This window comes from Serinus canaria, chromosome 3 (genome assembly GCF_022539315.1).
Source record: "Serinus canaria isolate serCan28SL12 chromosome 3, serCan2020, whole genome shotgun sequence".
Lineage (NCBI taxonomy): Eukaryota > Metazoa > Chordata > Aves > Passeriformes > Fringillidae > Serinus > Serinus canaria.
In genome coordinates, this window is record NC_066316.1 from 12223524 (window position 1) to 12241561 (window position 18038).

Genomic DNA, 18038 nt, shown 5'->3' on the forward strand with positions numbered 1-18038 from the left:
GCCAGCAATAGTGGTAATTTTCTTCTGTTGCTTCAAACAGAATTCTGTAAATATTTTGAGGATTTTTTTTCAGCAGCACAAACTAAGACTTTTTAATTGTTCTCTTTGCAGCACCTGGAAAAGTAGCAGATAAAGTTATAATAGAAAACACTAGAGATTCCACCTTCGTTTTTATGGAGGGTTCTGAAGATGCCTATGTTGGATATATGACAATCAGGGTAAGAATCTCACCTGTAAGCAGATCTTCTAAAAAACTCATTTTAATGTCTGAGCAGTTAAATACCACATTCCTGTTTTCTTCCTTTTCAGTTCAACCCTGATGACAAATCTGCTCAGCACCACAATGCACACCACTGCTTAGAGATTACCGTGAACTGCAGTCCAATTATAGATCACTGTATTATCCGAAGTACTTGTACAGGTTAGTGGGCTTTTTATTGTTTGAAGAAACACAACAAATTGAGTATGATTACAATTGGCCTATCTTTATTTTTTGATGCAGGTATTCAATACAGGTCTGCAAGCCTTAATTGCCTTGGAGCATCACTATTAGAGTGACTTCTTTGTGTCCAAAACCTCTGTGATAACGTGTACTTGGTTTTCTGTTTGAATTGTTTGGACTTGTTGGACAGTTGGTTTGAAATTGAGAAGTGACAGTTAAATAAACATACCTGGGTTTGGTGTATAGTTGTAGTGGGCAGGATGGGGCATTTGAAAGGGTTACACATGGGAGTTGTTCATTGGGTTTGTTCTGATGTTCAGTATTGGGGTCAATGGCATTAAACAGTCACAAGATGTAACTGCTAAGCTCAGCTCACTCTGAGTGGAATGATTTGACTTGTTCAGAGGATGAGTAGTAGCTCTACAGGCAGAAGTGTTGAAAGACTCATTTTACCATCAGAGACAATGAGGAATTTGTACCACCTGATCTGGGAAAAATCAGTCTAGGTTGAGGAAAGGAGGAGTCAGTGTCTGGAAGTGAGGAGCTGGATGGCAGTTTAGTCACCAACAGGAAGACGTGACAGTTTGTAATCATTGGACACAAGATATGGTAAGTTGAACATCTCTGAACACAGCCAGATGGAGTGGAGTTGGAGTGTCAGAAAGAAGAGGTCCATGACAATTAAGATATTGAGTCCTCATGTGGAAATGGCCATGTGAAGTTCCCCAAGGTCAGCTAGGGAGAGGGAATGGATCTGTGCAGCAGGCTGTGCATGGAGGTTGCTCAGCTCAACATAAAGGCAAGGGAAAAGAAAAGAGTTCTTCCAACTAGATATAAAAACTGCATTTTTCTGGTACTGCCTGTGAAGAATACTGCAGTGAACCATGATGAGAACGGTGGAAGGATTCCTGGTGTGGGCCTTCTAGAGGAAGATGAGCTTTCTTGAAGGTTTTGGGCTATAAACCACTGCGCTTGGTCAAGACAGTTCTCTGCTTTGCAGCTCTGTGCTTTGCATCACCATCTCTTTTATTGGAGACACATCAGTGAATACTTGGAGGTGTTAAAAATGACAGAAGAGGAGCAAAGGACAGTGAGCTGCTCAGAGTTTCCCAGTTACCCCAGTGTTAATGCTAACATTAGGAGATTGAAATATACAGAGAAAAGGTGTCCTAGAACTTAGCATATACCAGTACTGGGGACCCTGACAACCAGTGAGTGGAATTAGATAAGAACACATTCAGCCTGAATATTAAAGTAGTTTGAAGAGCTGCATGATTTCAGATGAAAACATGCTTATAGATCAGCTACTAGATCCTGATATTTTGTGAAAGTTGCTTATGAAAATTAAGTTTAGATTATTTTTTTCATGACCACTTTATATTTATGATAATTTTGAAGTTTTGCTCCCTTCAAAACTCTGGATTTCTGAAAGTTTACTGTATTGAATTGTTGATTCTCTTCTCCAAAATTAAATTCTTCTCTCTGAAATTCTGTTCAGTTTTGGAGGCTGTGTGTAGGCTATACTATCATCACTTATCAATTATCAAGTTTTACTGGCGTTTTAATCCTACCAAGCCTTGCTGTTACCTACTCAGGAAGTACTGAGTTTGTGTAAAAAGGGAGAAAGAATGGCAGTCTGCCAGAAAAGGCATTTACTATTTCCAGATAATTGACATCTCTGAAGTATTGATCCATAAGCATTCAAAACCTCTTTCCTAGCACGTTTCATGTCCTTGCTGTAGATCTCCAAGTTGCATTAAAGCATATTTCTACATTATGTCATATGTAAAGTTCTTAATGTGCGTCATATGTAAAGATGGGAGCTATGTAAGTGCAAATGCGTTAAGCTGGAGGTTCCTGCTGCCAGTCCCAAGCATCTTTTGAAATATTTTCAAATAAAGTTTAAATGGCAAGATCCTGAGTCTAGAGGTTCTGTTGCATACATTGTGGAAGAAATCTGTTAGCCCTCACCTCGATGAATAAAAGTAGTAGTGGATTGCTATGTTCCTTTTTTCAAAAACTTTAATATTGCTGAAGTGTGTGCAATCATTTATTCTGAGTAAACAAAATAAAGCTTAAACCAGTACTACATGTGCTTTGGACTCCAAAAGGACCCATTTCACACAATCAATACTCAAGTCCAGTGAAGTGAGTCAGAATAAAGATTGCTTTCATTTAAATAAGCAAAATGTGATAGAGGTATGCTTTTGGAACATCACACCAGGTTCCAAAAATCCATAGCTCCTCACTCTCAGAAAGAGATGGAGGAAGGGGAGTGAAAGCAGTTATGAAATGCAAGAAAGAATAAGTTATTAACAGTTAATACAAATATGAAATTAGCAATTGAAGGAAACTGTGGGGACTCCCTCTAAAATAAAAACACACCACTTTACTGCCACAAAGAACTTGATAAACAAGACAAGATGCAGCATCTGTCTAGAAGAGACAGTGCTTCTGTCTTAATTTGGGGAACAAAGGGAGTTTTAGCAGTGATGCTGATCCATCATAGAATGGAAAAATTTGAATGGCAAAGTGTTGTGTAATTTTTGTTCCATATTTAATGAGAATAGGCAGGAATGATAAATGCCCTCATCCCCTGGAGGGATAATGAAACATGTTCCACTCTTGACAGTAACTGTGGATGAGGTTAAATAGCTGTGAAAACAGACATTCTGAAATCATGCAGGGGTTTAGAAAGAACTGGCCAAGAAATTCTCTGGCTTCCTATTGTGTATCAGTGGTAACTTGAAAGCTCGATGAGATGGTCTTTGTCCCAGAGGGAGGTAGGAGGGGAGAGACTACCCAGGATGAAGTATGGCAGGAGTACTGCCTGTTGATCCTGGGTAAAATGATGAGGTATAAATGCAGGGGTTTGGTCAATAAAGAATTTAAAATTTATGATGAATCAAATTTGTGTGTATTTACACAAAGTTATAATGGTTGCATCGCACCATTGGCATTTTTGATTACTTTCTCTGACCAAAAGAAGGCAGCAGTCTCAGTATAATTACACAGATCCTTTGAAGTGTTTGACATCAACACATAGTGCCTTAAAATATTAGAGTTCTACAGAATGCCCAGAGTCTACACCAAATAGATGAAAAATATCTTTCAGGGTAACTGTAATAGCTTTTTTTTTTTTTTGGTGGTTATTTCAAAGGTGACTTCTTGACGAAGAGAAGAAATAAAATCCATATCAATGAGACCTGTAGACTTTCCTTTAGAGTATTATATGAATGTAATATAACTACAGTCTTAAAAATAACTAGGGGGATGGGTTGCTTTGACCTTCCTGGTAGGTGGACTGTCAAATACCACTCACATTAGGCTGACAAAGTGCGGAGTTACACACACACAACTTGCTTTTATTCCTATTTCTAAGTGCTAAACCCCTCTCCTGGCAAGCTGAGAAAAGCTTAAAGAGTCACTGTGGATAAACTGCAGAATGTGAGCCCTGATGTAGTCAAGTGGCCAAAAGAACTGATGCGATCTTTAGTTAGACCTGTGGGAACACCAAGGAGAAGTAGAGAGACTCTGTAAATGCCTCTGATTAGTCCTGCTTCAGAATAAAGTGCTCCTTTCTGGTGTCCATAGCAACATGTTGGAAAATTTAGAAACTGTTCAATGAAAAGTCATATAAGGTAAAGCAGAAAACTTTGGTTGTAGTGACTGTAATTTGTTACTTTATCAAGGAGAAGGCTGAAGGAGCAAATTGCTTGCACTGAATGCATGTGTGCATTGGGTGCGGCATACGCTGGTATAAAGAGAACTGGATGCCAAAGCTGGAGGAGTTCAGATGAGCAATTAAAGTGTAAATTAAAAGGACAACAGCCCTGTAGCCAGCTGACAAGCTTTATTCTAGTTTCTCAGTTGCTGGAAGTCAAAGTTATCAAAATTTAAATATGTTTCTACAAGATATGTGCTGAAGTTCCTGCTACTAGAATTGAAGCAGGACTTAATTCAGGGAATTAGTATTGCCTGTATTATTCATAAGGTCAGACTAGACAATCAAAATAATTTCTTTAGGAATTAAAAAAGAATAAGCTCTCTGTAAATGAGTCTGTGCATTATTTAAGCATACTCTTTGTGGTGCTTTGCTAGAAGGATATATGAAAACTGACTAATAGAGCAGGTACCGGCTTGCTTATGTCGTGGTGTTTAATTGTGGGGAACGTGTGTTACGTAGGCCAGGTTCCCTGAGATGAGCTTTTACCTTTCAGAAATCACTGTTAATTTTAGTGCCTGCAGAATTTTATGTTGTCACACTTCATGGAGTTCAGGGAATTGAGCTGGTATGCAGAAGTGTTGAGCAGTTTGAGTCCTAGTTTCCTGGAAAATATGTGTTTTTGGGGTTATGGTATGGTAGCTGAAATCATTCAAGGAGTTTTGTAATTCAGCTGGGGAGAGACCTGTTGGTTTCTGATGTTTATTCTGTACTCGGGGTTGTGTGTCTGTGTCCTGCTGAGTATTGGGTAGACAGTGTGTCTTTGTATGCTACAAAATTATTCTTTGGCCGCTTTGATGTACTGAGTTGTGAAAATTTAAAGGGAAGCACAACAAGGCAGTAATTAGCAGAGAATTTTGTTAGATTTCTGTTGTGCTCTGCTGTGAACAGTCCGTATACAGTGGGCCTAACACAGGCAAATAAATGAGTGAGGACTTTCATAAGCATTAATTATTATATAAACCATTATCCTGGCAGCTCTTTAACCTTGGCAGGATGATTTTAAAGTGACTCCTACCGTGGTTTTTGCATCTGCAAAATGATGACATTAGTGTTTTTCTGCCAGTGGCTTTCAATGCTTTGGCTCTGTGAACACCAAATCTTTTTAAAATATCACCTCACACTAACTTTTCTTGCTCTGCCAGACTATTTATAAATACACTGTGCTTTGAAGCTATGGTAACTGTACTGTTTTCTTCCAGTTGGCTCTGCAGTATGTGTTAGTGGCCAGGGAGCTTGTCCTACTATTAAACACTGTAACATCAGCGACTGTGAAAATGTTGGACTCTATATTACAGACCATGCACAGGTAATTTTCCACATTCATTTCTTTACTTTGATAAAGTTGTTTACTGTTCTGGAGTCCCGTCTTAATTTACATTTTTCTTTCCCAGGGAATATATGAGGACAATGAGATCTCCAATAATGCATTAGCAGGGATTTGGGTTAAAAACCACGGGAATCCCATTATCAGACGGAATCACATTCACCACGGACGCGACGTTGGCGTTTTCACTTTTGACCACGGAATGGTAACCTATATGTTTTCTTTTGAAGAAAAAAATACTCATGGTGTAGAACTGAAAGCTTCCATTTTTGCCTGTTATTGGAGAAATGTTTTTTTCCTTTTTGAAGTGCATTTAGTCATGAACAGATAGTTCAAAATATGCCTACTCTTGTTCTCTTGCCGTTAAGTGGGAGACTTCACTTGAAAGACAATTTTAGCTGAAAGAGATTTAAGCAAGCTTTTGCAGTTGATTGGCAGCCTGTTACATTGTATTATGTTCCAGTGACAAAATACCTCTTGAAACAGGATGTAAACGGTGGGCTTACATTTATACTTCATTCTTTTCCCTTCGAAAAAGAACAAAAATAAGGTGCTGTATGATTTAGAAATGAAAAAAATGCTTTGTGAAGACTTAGCCTTATTTTAATGTTAAAACTCTGAAATAAGGTATGTACACCTTCTCTGGGAAGAGGACTTTTATAGCAGGGAATTAGTTGTGGAATTTTAACACAGAATTTCATATCAGAGTTCAGGCCTTCTTTCATAAATGTTTATTTGTGTGGGGTGAAGCTCATCACTTCCAAGTACATGCACAGTAGTGAGAAATGGCATTCATAGCCCTTGAAATAGAAGAGATTTTTGTCTCTGAAATAAAAGATGATTGCTGACTTGTTTTAGAAAAATATTCTGCATGTCTTCCAGAGTGCCAAATCATTGTTTTTCCTGCTTGAATGACAAAGTCCCAATTCCCCATGCCCAGCTGGCAAAACAAGCAGTTTTCTTTTAGTCACTCTTAAAATGGCAGATCTCTAAGGATGCTTTCCATAGGGTGCAAAAGCTCTTGATCCTTGGGTGTAAGGAATCAGGAAAGGAAGGCAAGAGACCTGCTGGGTTGAGACTAAAGGGCAAGAAGGAAATGCACAGGCAGTGGAAGCAGGGACTGGTGACCTGGGAAGAGTCCAGAGACACTGTCCAGTTGTTAGGGATGGGGTCAGAAGGCCAGGGCATGGATGGAGCTGAACCTGGCAAGGCATGCAAGGAATGACAGGGAAGGTTCCCACAGGTATCTTTCAGAAAAGGAATGGCAGGAGAAAAGCACATCACCCCCACCCCCCCATGAGTAACAGCAGTGACAAGAGATGAGGAGAAGGTTGATGTACTCAACATTTTGCCTACTGGCAGTCTTCTCACACCTCTTTATTGAGTGGACCTCAGTGCAGGGACAGTAGGAGCAAAGTCACTCCCACTGTAAGAGGAGCTCACATTTGTGACTGCATGAGGAACCTGAATGTACAAAAGTCTCTGGAACCCAGTGAGATGCATCCCAGAGTTCTGAGGGAGTTGGCTGATGTAGGGTCCAAGCCATTCTCCATGACATGGGAAAAGTCCTGGCAGTCAGGTGAAGTCCCTGGTGAGTGGGAAGAGGCAAACATTGCACCCATTTTCAATAAAGGGCAGAAAGGAGGACCCTGGCAGGGAGTGACCTGTCAGCCTCTCCTCTGTGCCTGGGAAGATCATGGAGCAGCTCCTCCTGGAAGCTGTGCTAAGGCTCTTAGAGGACAGGGAGGTGACTGGGGTGTTTCAACACTGGTGAGGTGACAGGACTTCACCAAGGACACGTCCTGCCTGACCAGCCTCAGTGAGGAAAGGAAGGGCTGTGGATGTCATTTATGTGGACTTCTGTAGGGCCTCGACATATGCAAAGAGTTCACAGAATGACCAGGTTGAAGAAATCTTGAAGATCATTGATTCCAGCCCATGCCCTAACCCCTCAGCTAAACCATGGCAGTACATCATGGCACCCAGTGCCACAAGCAGTCTTTTTTTAAGCACATCCAGGGATGGTGACTCCACCACCTCCCCAGGTATTCCCCTACAACATCCTTCTTCCTAAGTGGTAAAGATGTGGATTTGATGGATAGACTGTTTAGTGGATGAGGAATTGTTTGCATAGTTGCATCCAGAGGGTAGGTGCCAGTGGCTAAATCATGTCCCTCTGTGGTCTGTACTGGGACCCGTACCATTCATCAGTGGTGTCATACAGACAGTGGGATCAAGTGCACCCTCAGCAAGTTCTAATCCAGACCTACTCAGATTTTTGATGAGAGTTGGCAGAGTGTAAATAGCATTAACAGGAAATGCACTGTGGGTACAACCTAGTGAGGTCTTTCTCTTTGCCCAGCTTGCTGAGGGGCATAGATAAAGGATTGAGGCAGTGCTAGTTGTAGCTGTTGGATTGGTGGTTTTCTGGTTCCAATAGAAGGCAAACAGGTCACAGGGCTGCTGCTTTTGTTGCCAGCATAAAATCTTGCCAGTGGAGGTGAAACACCCCACATGTTGGGATTCTGCTGGTAGGTGCCTCTTCTCCAATCTAAAAGTTACATCCTAAGGACTGTATTTGTTCTGTGTTGGTCAAGATTGCAGCAGCTGAGAGTGCCCTGCTGGCAGCCCTCTTCTGATAGATGGCTTTATATCATTTTCTGTCCTCTAGGGATGATGTTGTTTGGCTGGTTTGCAGAGAGTGGTGGCAGATGTCTTTGGTTTATATTATCTCATTGTTTGGACTGCATTGAGCTGTGTTTAACATACTGTACAAGCACTTCTCATCCACTTCAGTGGGTACATACATCCCTTCAAGACTTAAACAGGCTTAGAAACATGGAATGAAGTGATTTCAGCTATAGGAAAACTGGTAAAGGAAAGTGCTTCAGCATCTCCTGCAGGGGGGGTGTCTGTGTGTAGGCTTGAGGGTTAATTGGAAAGTCTGGGTAGGAGCTGCTTCTTGTTTGAGTACTGAAGTATAAATATTAAACATATGAATACTGAAATATTAAAAAAATTAAAAGCCAGGCTGAATTCACTTGGTTAATTTTAAATAAAAGTGCATTTGATCTTTATTCTTACCAATGAAATACCTGTTTCAGAGCTGTGATCAGTGTGGCATCACAAGCAAAATGGAATAGAAATAAATGTTTCCCTTTTGTTTAAGGGAAACAGTAGCACATTAAAGAGAATGTGTGAATAGTATTTATCTCAGCTGCAAATATTATTGAAACATTTCATTGTCATAAACTCCTTTGAAAGATTCAGTCGTCCCCCCTCCCCCCAAACTCTGCTTTGGCAGTATCTTCTGCTTTTGCATCATGTCTAGTGATGGAGTCAATCAAATGACATCATTGGCAATGTTTATATGCTCCTTAAGTGACAAAGTGACATGGTATGCTTCAGATACAAATCCTATATTTGTAACAAATTAATGGATTTTGTATTTTTGCTTTTCTCACTTCTGTTACTTTCTGTAATTTTTGGGGATTTTTTGCTTGTGCCTGTGAAGTGGGATAAGTGCATTCCAGTGCTGAATTGCTACCCTACACATTCTTTTCCCGTGGGTTTCTGTGCTGGAGTGCTGTCTCCAAAAGGTTCAAGAGTGCTTTGTTTTTCAGTTTCATGTTTTCGAATTGTTCTTTGTGTTTTGATACTTGTAGAAACTTAACCTCTTATTTCTAAACTGGCAATATCCTGACGTTTGCCTTAGTGCTGTGACAAACACATAACAAGCTGGCATTAAAAATGCAGTGTGGCATTGACAGCCCTGGGTGCCTTACCCTGACCTCTCAGGTACCTGAGATGAGTTACCAGGCATCTGTCATAAATTGTATTTTGTAGTTGTATGCACACAATGGAGAAGTTCCAATTTAATGTAAGAATAAGCCTAATTTTTACAGTTTAAAGCTGAGCTCTAGGCAAAACAATTTTCATTTTCATTGCTTCTAAATGAGAAGCTTGGAGGGTTTTTTCCTGATGAAATAAAAGTGTAGCAGTATGTGTCTAAGTTGGGTGATCATGCCTAGTTTACTTCTCTGTCTTCTAAATACTACAAATCAGATCACTTTAAAGAAATGTGTATATAAAGTAAAAAAAAAAAAAATTAAGCATATGCTAGATTCTATACAGGCTGCATTAAAAACTTAACTGCCTTTTGCTGTGCATAAAAATAAAGGGTTTGTTTTGCATCTTGGATGTGTTTTTCTTTATGTTGCATTTGAATTTTCATAAAATGCACTAACTCTCAAATAAGGACCCTTCCAGGGTTTGGAAGGCAAATTTTATAAGCATAGGCAGTTATTCTTTTTCTATATTGGTTTCCTGTTTTTTCTTTTTTTCTTCTTTTCCCTGCTCTATTGGGAATATCTGAGTCAATAAATATTTAGGAAGTGTTAACTCTTACACAATTATATCTCTTTTCTTGTAATGCATGTGTTGTTCAAACAGTTATTCTAAATGCCTCTGTTTCCATAATGTTGTAATCTTCGAGACAGAGAAGGAAAAAAAAAGTCCTTTTAGAAATAAAGGGATTCTTAGAAATCCTCTGAGAAGAAAAGCAGCAACAAAATCTCATCAGTTGAAAGTTTTAACTCTAAAGCATTTCAGAGCCATGTTTGTTAGACTGGACAACATGCAGAAAGAAAAAAGCATCCAAGTTCAATCACTGAATTAGTCTTGATGTAAAAAGGCTTCAGAGTTTTTCCAGCTGTGCAGGATCCCATCTTTGTGATCACATCTTTTTCTGTGCAGTGTGTGCCAGGTGGGAATATCAGCATTATCATTGCTGTGGTGTTTGTCTCTGATTCCTTCACCTGCTCAGATCTTAGCAGGCTGCAGCGGTGTTCTTGCCCACACATACTGTAGTGTAGTTGTCATTTTGTGTCCACAGCTAATGCTCTGCCTGGGATTGTAAATAAATTTGATGTACAGAGCTGCTTTTTAATATTTAAGATTTTCAAGCAGAAAGCTACTTGGTAGTTTTTTGTAAGATTGTAATACTTTTTCCACATGCATCCTCTATTCCTTCTTATTAATCACAGGGGCCTCTTTTCCTTAGCAATCCTAGCACTGTCTGGTGCTTCCGCTTCCTCAGGAAGTCTGCACAGAGGGACTACAACCCTTATATTGCCTCCACTTCCTTCAAAGAATGGTTTTCAAGTGTGCTGGGTGTTTGACTTGGGCTTTGTGGGGGTTTCTGGTTATAATTCAACAGCTAATGGAAGAAGAACCTGGAGGGCACAGCACCAGACAGTGCCAGGATTGCTAAGGAAACAACTGGACAGAGGATAAGGGTTGGGCAGCTCAAGGGTGCTGAGAGGAGCAGCTGTGTCTGATGGTGGTACCTAGTTGGACTGGAGGTGGCAGTAAGCTTTCTGTTTGCAGTGTTGCTGGACCCTGTGGATAATAGGTCATGGAACTCCATACTTGGAAACACAGTTTCCATTTTTAAAAAATGCTCCCTAACGTTCCAAAGAAAAACTCTGACCTGAAGCCATATGTGATTTTTTTGGTATCCACAAGTTCATCACCAGGCCTCTTTGAGAGGCTGGAGTTCAAAGGCACAGTAATGCCTTTTGAATGGGTGTGGCTGAAAAGATAACAGGGATTGCTGGGGGCACCTTAAAGACTGAAGTCAGTATTAGCCCTTTTTAGGGGGTGAATTTGGGCCAAAAAAGTTGTTGGTATCAACAGAGAATGTCATAGGAAGTCTGGGATGAGGTGCTTGCTCAGAATGGTGGAAATGCATGTGTTTCTGGCAAACAGCAGCTCTGTTGGTCTAGTTGACTGGAGTTTAACAGTGATGCACACAGGTGATGGTCAAACTTAGTCTCAACAGATGCAGAAACCCACTGGGTTTAACTGTATCAACTCAAAGCCAGCCCTTCAGCTTAAGCTGACTTTGATTAAGACTGGGCTCTTTAATGCAGTTTCACTTCATGGATATTGAATGTAACGGGGTCTTACTCAGCAGAAAGCCTTGACTTCCCAACCCATTAGTTAAGCTTATAAAGGAATCTGAGATACAGATTTATTTTGTTTCATTCCACCCTCTTTAAAGGAGCATTTCCTTCACAGAGTCTTACAGCAAATTCCCACTTTCTTCTGAATCAGCAGTCCAACATTTTTCAAGTTAAATACTGGTGCTTGCTGAAGCTTATGGAGATCCTGCAGGCCACATGAGAAAGGCTCTGTTTGTTTGCAGCTTCTACCTGGGATCCAGAATGACTGTGATGAAACACACCTGAAACACCCCTCTTCTTTCATCACGGTGCTGTGGTCAAAAACATTTGGCACTCAGAGGGAGAATAATGTGTGAACTAATTAAAAATATGTCAGACCATGTTTAGTAATATTTTAATTGAAATTGTGTATTCCATCAGGAGAATCAGGCTTGCCTTTATATACCAAATTGTCATTTTAGGTAAGTTTCTCTGAGAGCTTCATTTTAAGTGAAAATTAGGGGGAAAAAAGTGATTCCTTTCAGGATAAGAAGTCTAAAGACTGCCTATTGGCATGAAGGCGTATTTCTGAGGAGATCTTTTGATTCCCCTGTCTGCTAGTGTGTCACTTCCTTAAGAACTCTGAAACCATCTTGACTCACTAAGGATTGAATTTCTTCAAAGTTCTTGAAAAAAAATACTCTGCTCTGAATATCTACAGAATGTAAGCATCTTCCATTTGACTTCATTTGTTACCCAGAGGAATCTGAGGAGCCAAGCTGTACACATGGGCAGCACTCTTTTGGAGAATCTTTAATCAATGCACTGCCTTTCCTGACTGCAATCCTCAGAGCAGGGAGAAGAGCATGCTGCCTTGATTTCCTCGTTAAGCTGGATAAATTTCTGATTTTTTTTGTAGTCATTGTTTGTTGGAGTCCCATAGCAATTCACAGCACAGTGTAACAGGGTGCTGACTGCCTGGGCTGGCAGTAAATTGAGTAATTCCACGTGATACGTAGTAGAAACTCCAGGCCTGAGGCATTCCTGGTAGTAGATCATGTGAGCATGGAGTCCAGTTACTCTGAGCAGTAGCAGGAATTGTGTGTGGGGGTTTTGTTTGTTTTGGTTTTGGTTTTTTTATTGGTTTGGTTTTGGGATTTGTTTGTTTGTTGTTTGGTTGGTTTTTTTAGTGCTCAAGTATAACAAGTCTCATGCTGAGCAGGTCTAAATAACTAACTTAGGTGGCTACAGGAAAAATGGTGCTGCTGGAGACAGTCTTGGGTCAGAGCTTTCAGGAACTTGCATCTAAGCCATCCACAAATTACAGCACATCACTTGGTGGTTGTCTACCATCTCCAATAAGAAATGCTTCCTATCTTTCAGTTTAGTTTCTATTCTTCTGGTTGGGCATAATGGGCATGAAGTACCATTGAAGTTCACCTTAAGAATAGGTAGAATTTGAATATTAAAATGTTCCAGGACCACATCAGGAAAATGTTGTGACAGGGCCGACAGAGTTACTTAGCAAGGCCCTGGAGGTAGAATTGGAGAAATTGTCATCCAGGAAACAATTATTTTGCCAGATGAATTTTCAGGTGGGCCAGTTCATGGTGCTGCTCCATGGTTGGCAGGGAAGGAGAATGCCTGGCATGGCTTTGTGCAGTGGCATTTTTTCCCCTGCCCACAACAATACTGTTTATAATGTTCTTGTTTGAATACAGTTGTGTTGTAGGTCTGCTGCTACTGTCAGTGTCTCAGTGTAACATCATTTTAAAAAAGGCAAAAAGGAAAAAATTTTACCACTTGGCCACTCAGACCAGTCCAACCCTGGAAAAATTAATGAATTTCCACATTCTTATTATTTATTTTGATCATTTGTTTCAAAGAAATTTAGCACACTTCTTCCTAAAGAAACCATGTATTTGCAAAGTGTATATAGTTCCTAGTCTGAAAACAAGCAGGTAGTTTTCTCCATAGCACTGTCCTTTCTGTGTTGGGCCTGTGGGCTTTATGGCCTTTGAAAGGAGTCTGATCCTTGTAGCTGCTGAGGAAACCTGATACTGAGTCGTATTCAATGTTCTATATCTAGAGTTGCCATTTTTTCTTGGTATTCCATGAGTAGTCATAAATAGCAGTGCAAACACAGTGTCTTTGAAACAGTATTTTATTTTTGGAAAAATGAAATTATATAGTGTCAGTAGTTGTTTTAATTAGCTATAGAAGTACTTACATGTTGTCAATTTTGGTACTGTTTCCTTTTAAATAAGGATTGAATTTAAAGGGGGGGAAGAGGAGGGAATAACTTTCATTTTAAAAAGGACTTTTACAGGAAACTGCATGTTTTATGTCTTAAGGGTTATTTTGAAAGCTGCAACATCCATAGAAACAGGATAGCAGGCTTTGAAGTGAAAGCATATGCCAACCCAACAGTGGTGAGGTGTGAAATCCATCATGGCCAGACTGGAGGAATCTATGTGCATGAAAAAGGAAGAGGACAATTCATAGAGAACAAAATCTATGCAAACAACTTTGCAGGTGTTTGGATTACCTCAAACAGTGACCCAACAATAAGGTATTGTTTTCCTCATTATTATTTCACTATGTAGAAGAAGAAGAGATTTGATAGGGATGGGATAAGTGCACTTTAATTTATTTAATTATGGGGAGCTGTAAATATTCCTGTATCTGTAGAAATGAAATTTCTGTCTGTGTTCAGTTGAACTGCATTTTTAATTTGTGTGTGCACTTAGAGGTAGGTCTTTCTCAAAGCAACAGAACATAAGTTCTTTATTTTAAATCTGAATGGGATACATTCCTGGCCACTCCATACAGATGTAGTATTGTGCAATGTATAAGAATAACTTCATAATGTTGATTTTTTTTTTTTCTTAGGGGGAATGCAATTTTTAATGGGAATCAAGGTGGTGTTTATATCTTTGGTGATGGAAGAGGCCTTATTGAAGGAAATGACATTTATGGTAAGCTGATTTTCTTGTTGCATATTGATTTCTGAGAAAAATGAATGTGTAAGTTGTATTAAATACCACTTTTGTTGGCAGGTAATGCATTAGCAGGAATACAGATTCGAACAAACAGCTGTCCCATTGTTCGACACAACAAGATTCATGATGGTCAACATGGAGGAATTTATGTAGTAAGTGCAGCCTAGGACAGGCACAGCCTTGTGTTCTGTTTTAGAAATGTAAAGGGGGAAAGTACCCTCTGTGAAGTGTTTGTGCTTACAATGCTTGAGCTTCTTATGTTAGAAACCAGGTTCTTGCTAAGTGACTGAAGCTGGTGCTGCTATTTAAAAGACTGAGGTTTTTATAAATACCACTAAACTATTCTTATTACAGAGTAAAATATTTTAAATGGGATAGATTACACAATTTTATCGTTGTATGGTTGAAAGCTTTTTGAAAAGACTTAGTTTTTATAGTAGTATGTCATCATTTAAAAAATAAGACTGTTCAGGTCTTTTGGAGTGTAATGTGTTTACTAGTAACCTCAGAGAAGATTTTCTTTTTTACTGCCTTTGGGATGATAGAAATTGGAATTGTTGTATTGAAAAAGTGGGAAATAAAGCCCAATTCCCAATGTGTGCAAGGGCTCTGCTAACTGAACTGAAAGAGCTGTCAGGTTCCCTTAAGCAATACCAGATTTTCAGAAGTATGTATCTGTCTTTCTGCCAAAGGTTACCTAAGGTCCAGCTAATGCTGCAAGTGTGCAGCTTCATCTCTTCATTGAGTAAATTTAACCAGAACAGCTTCTTGCCCTGACTGAGAAAACTGTTGTTTGACCTCTGAGCCCAGACATGTGGTGACCTTCAGAGCCATGCCAGCTTTTTGTCCATTTTGGGGACAGAGCTGGGTGTAGGTTTAAGAACCACGAGCCAGGGTTTTCATGTGAGTGCACAGCAGTGGGGAGGCACCTCTCCTACCAACAGCCAGCAGACATTTACAAATACTACTGCAGAGCCTTGAAACAGAATGATTTACATGCAGGGTGTTTTTTGTTTCGTGGCAAATATTCAAAAATCATGATATGCTCTTTTTTTTTTTTTTTTTTTAATGGTGAAAAAGCCTGCTCAAATGGAAAGGAATTACTTTACTGCAGTAAAAATGCCAGAGGTGGGAGGGATGGGTACAGCAGGAAAGAGTATTGGTATTTAGCAGGTTTTCTTAACTTTTAAATCATCTTGTATTTAGCATGAAAAAGGACAAGGTGTGATTGAGGAGAACGAAGTTTACAGCAATACACTGGCTGGAGTCTGGGTGACAACAGGGAGCACTCCAGTCTTGAGGAGAAACAGAATACACAGTGGGAAACAAGTGAGTTTTGCTCTGTGGTTACTAGGGGGCCACAGAGAAGGAAGTCCTGTGGTTTTATGCCTCATTACTTTGGAACTAATAATATAATTCTTGATGTGTTAGGTTGGAGTTTATTTTTATGACAATGGACATGGCGTGTTAGAAGACAATGACATCTATAATCACATGTACTCAGGGGTTCAGATAAGGTAACATTTATTCTGATTTTCTGCCAAAACAGACGTAGCTTGTTATGTGCTCTATTGTGTCTTTTTAGCTGTTCTTGTCATGTTGTTTATAAAAATAACTTTTTTGAAATCCAGTATGTCTGAATACCCTCTGCTTTAACCTACAAGAAAGTTACCAAAAATACAGCCTGGGTATTGACTGGAATGTGTGGCCCTCGAAGTCTGTAAAAATAAATGATGTTTGCATGTTTGGAAAGAAGTGTATTTTACTAAGATTGTTAAGCAGTGAGATCCACGGGGCACTTCTTTAGAAATATTTCAGATGTTTGGCCTTGGCATATAGTAAATGACTATAAATTATTTATTTTTAATGACTTCTAAATTACTTGTTTGCTTACATTTCACTCTAGAACTGGAAGCAACCCCAAAATCAGACGCAACAAGATCTGGGGTGGTCAGAATGGTGGTATTCTTGTCTATAATTCTGGTAGGTTTGTTTTTCATGTTTATCCAGAATGGTTTGTGTTCTATGCTGTTATATTATCTTCCATTTATTATACTTTTTGATTTTATGTTTTTTTTTCCACCCTTCCTTCAATTTTAGGGCTTGGATTTATAGAAGACAATGAAATTTTTGATAATGCAATGGCTGGTGTATGGATTAAAACAGACAGTAATCCTACACTAAGGAGAAATAAAATCCATGATGGAAGAGATGGAGGCATCTGTATATTTAATGGGGGAAGAGGTAACTTTTTCCCTTATTGTTTTTCACTGAATGTTCTGGATAAGAGTTAAATTTCAGTTTAAGCAGTGTTCTTTTTAAAGTGCTCTTTAGAAACACAGCTCTTTTCTTCTGGAGTGATAAAATAGTTATAGCGAACATACCCTAATGCTTTTTAGCCTTAATTACATTAGTAATACTGAAATCTGTGGGAGGCAGAGAGGCAATTAATCTCATCCAAGATAACTGTTAGATTGCTGCTTAAGGACAGTCCTTTTATCCCATTTGTTTTTCTAAGCTTTGCCATTTGACTGAAACACAGTCTTGGATTCAAGTCACGTAGTCAAAATCATGTACCTGAGCAGTTTAGGTTCTGCCAGACTGTCCAAGATTCAGGGGAATAAAACCCACTGATCTTTAAGGAATGTTTTGTACCCTTGTAAATTCAGAAGTGGTCCCTGTCTGAAATTCCCCAGCTGTTGTGTGCCCTGATACCAGCTTCTGATATTCTGTAGATAATCACTTGCTCTAAGTGAGCTTTAATTTTAACTCGGTGTTTTAAAGTAATCCTGTCCTATAGCAAAAAAAAAATGTTTGGCTTTTGGCAGTCTGTTCATGTTAAAAGACAAGAAAAGAGAGGTGTTAGAAAAATTAAAGAAAAATTTGGAAAGCAGAAAGACTTAGTTTTCTGCAGTGGTGCCTATGATCACAAATTCTGTGCTGTGTACTGAAAAAATACACTTCCAAAATTACACACTGAGAACTATTTTAAACTGGTATCACTGATGTCAGTGCTACTGGTGCATCTTCTCCAAATGAAAGGAGTTACTAACAGGATTGTGACACATAAGATCCTTTGAAAATATTTCACAGAAAGGTTACAGGTCAGGAAACGCTCCCAAGCTGAAATGTTACATCTGTTGGTCTATTCTAGGTCTTCTGGAAGAGAATGATATCTTCAGAAATGCTCAAGCTGGTGTTCTTATCAGCACCAATAGCCACCCTGTGCTAAGGAAAAACCGAATATTCGATGGTTTTGCTGCAGGTTTGTGCTGTTTAAATCAAATTTGGAAGCTTGGAATGAGCTCTTCACAAAGCTTACTCAGAGTTTCTTTACCCCATGGTATTTAGATGTTTTAAAAGAGACTGGGTATCCTTTAGTGTATTCTAAAACTGATTTGAAAATTCAGAATTGTAGTCAAGGTATATTAACAGCATGTTGGGAAATGGCACATATTCTGTCTTGTCATTTTTTGTGAAATACTTTTCATTATTTTATTTTTTAAGCAATTGTTAAAGTTGTCTAGGATATATTCATAGTTGATGTGCTGGATGCTGGTATGAATATCTTACCACTGCTTTAAAACTTAGGAAATGG

At 39.2% G+C, this 18038-nt stretch overlaps 1 protein-coding gene across 2 annotated transcripts in view; it reads left to right on the top strand.

Moving 5' to 3' along the window:
* Positions 1–18038, top strand: part of FBXO11 (F-box protein 11) — a 71569-nt gene that overhangs the window by 49299 nt on the left and 4232 nt on the right. For both annotated transcript variants that reach the window (XM_030236495.2, XM_030236494.2), the window contains exons 8-19: positions 112–218; positions 310–421; positions 5369–5475; positions 5561–5698; positions 13793–14010; positions 14331–14416; positions 14498–14592; positions 15647–15769; positions 15872–15957; positions 16347–16423; positions 16541–16684; positions 17595–17705. In XM_030236495.2, the coding sequence (XP_030092355.1) occupies positions 112–218; positions 310–421; positions 5369–5475; positions 5561–5698; positions 13793–14010; positions 14331–14416; positions 14498–14592; positions 15647–15769; positions 15872–15957; positions 16347–16423; positions 16541–16684; positions 17595–17705 (1404 nt within the window). The remainder of the gene's footprint in view (positions 1–111; positions 219–309; positions 422–5368; positions 5476–5560; positions 5699–13792; positions 14011–14330; positions 14417–14497; positions 14593–15646; positions 15770–15871; positions 15958–16346; positions 16424–16540; positions 16685–17594; positions 17706–18038) is intronic.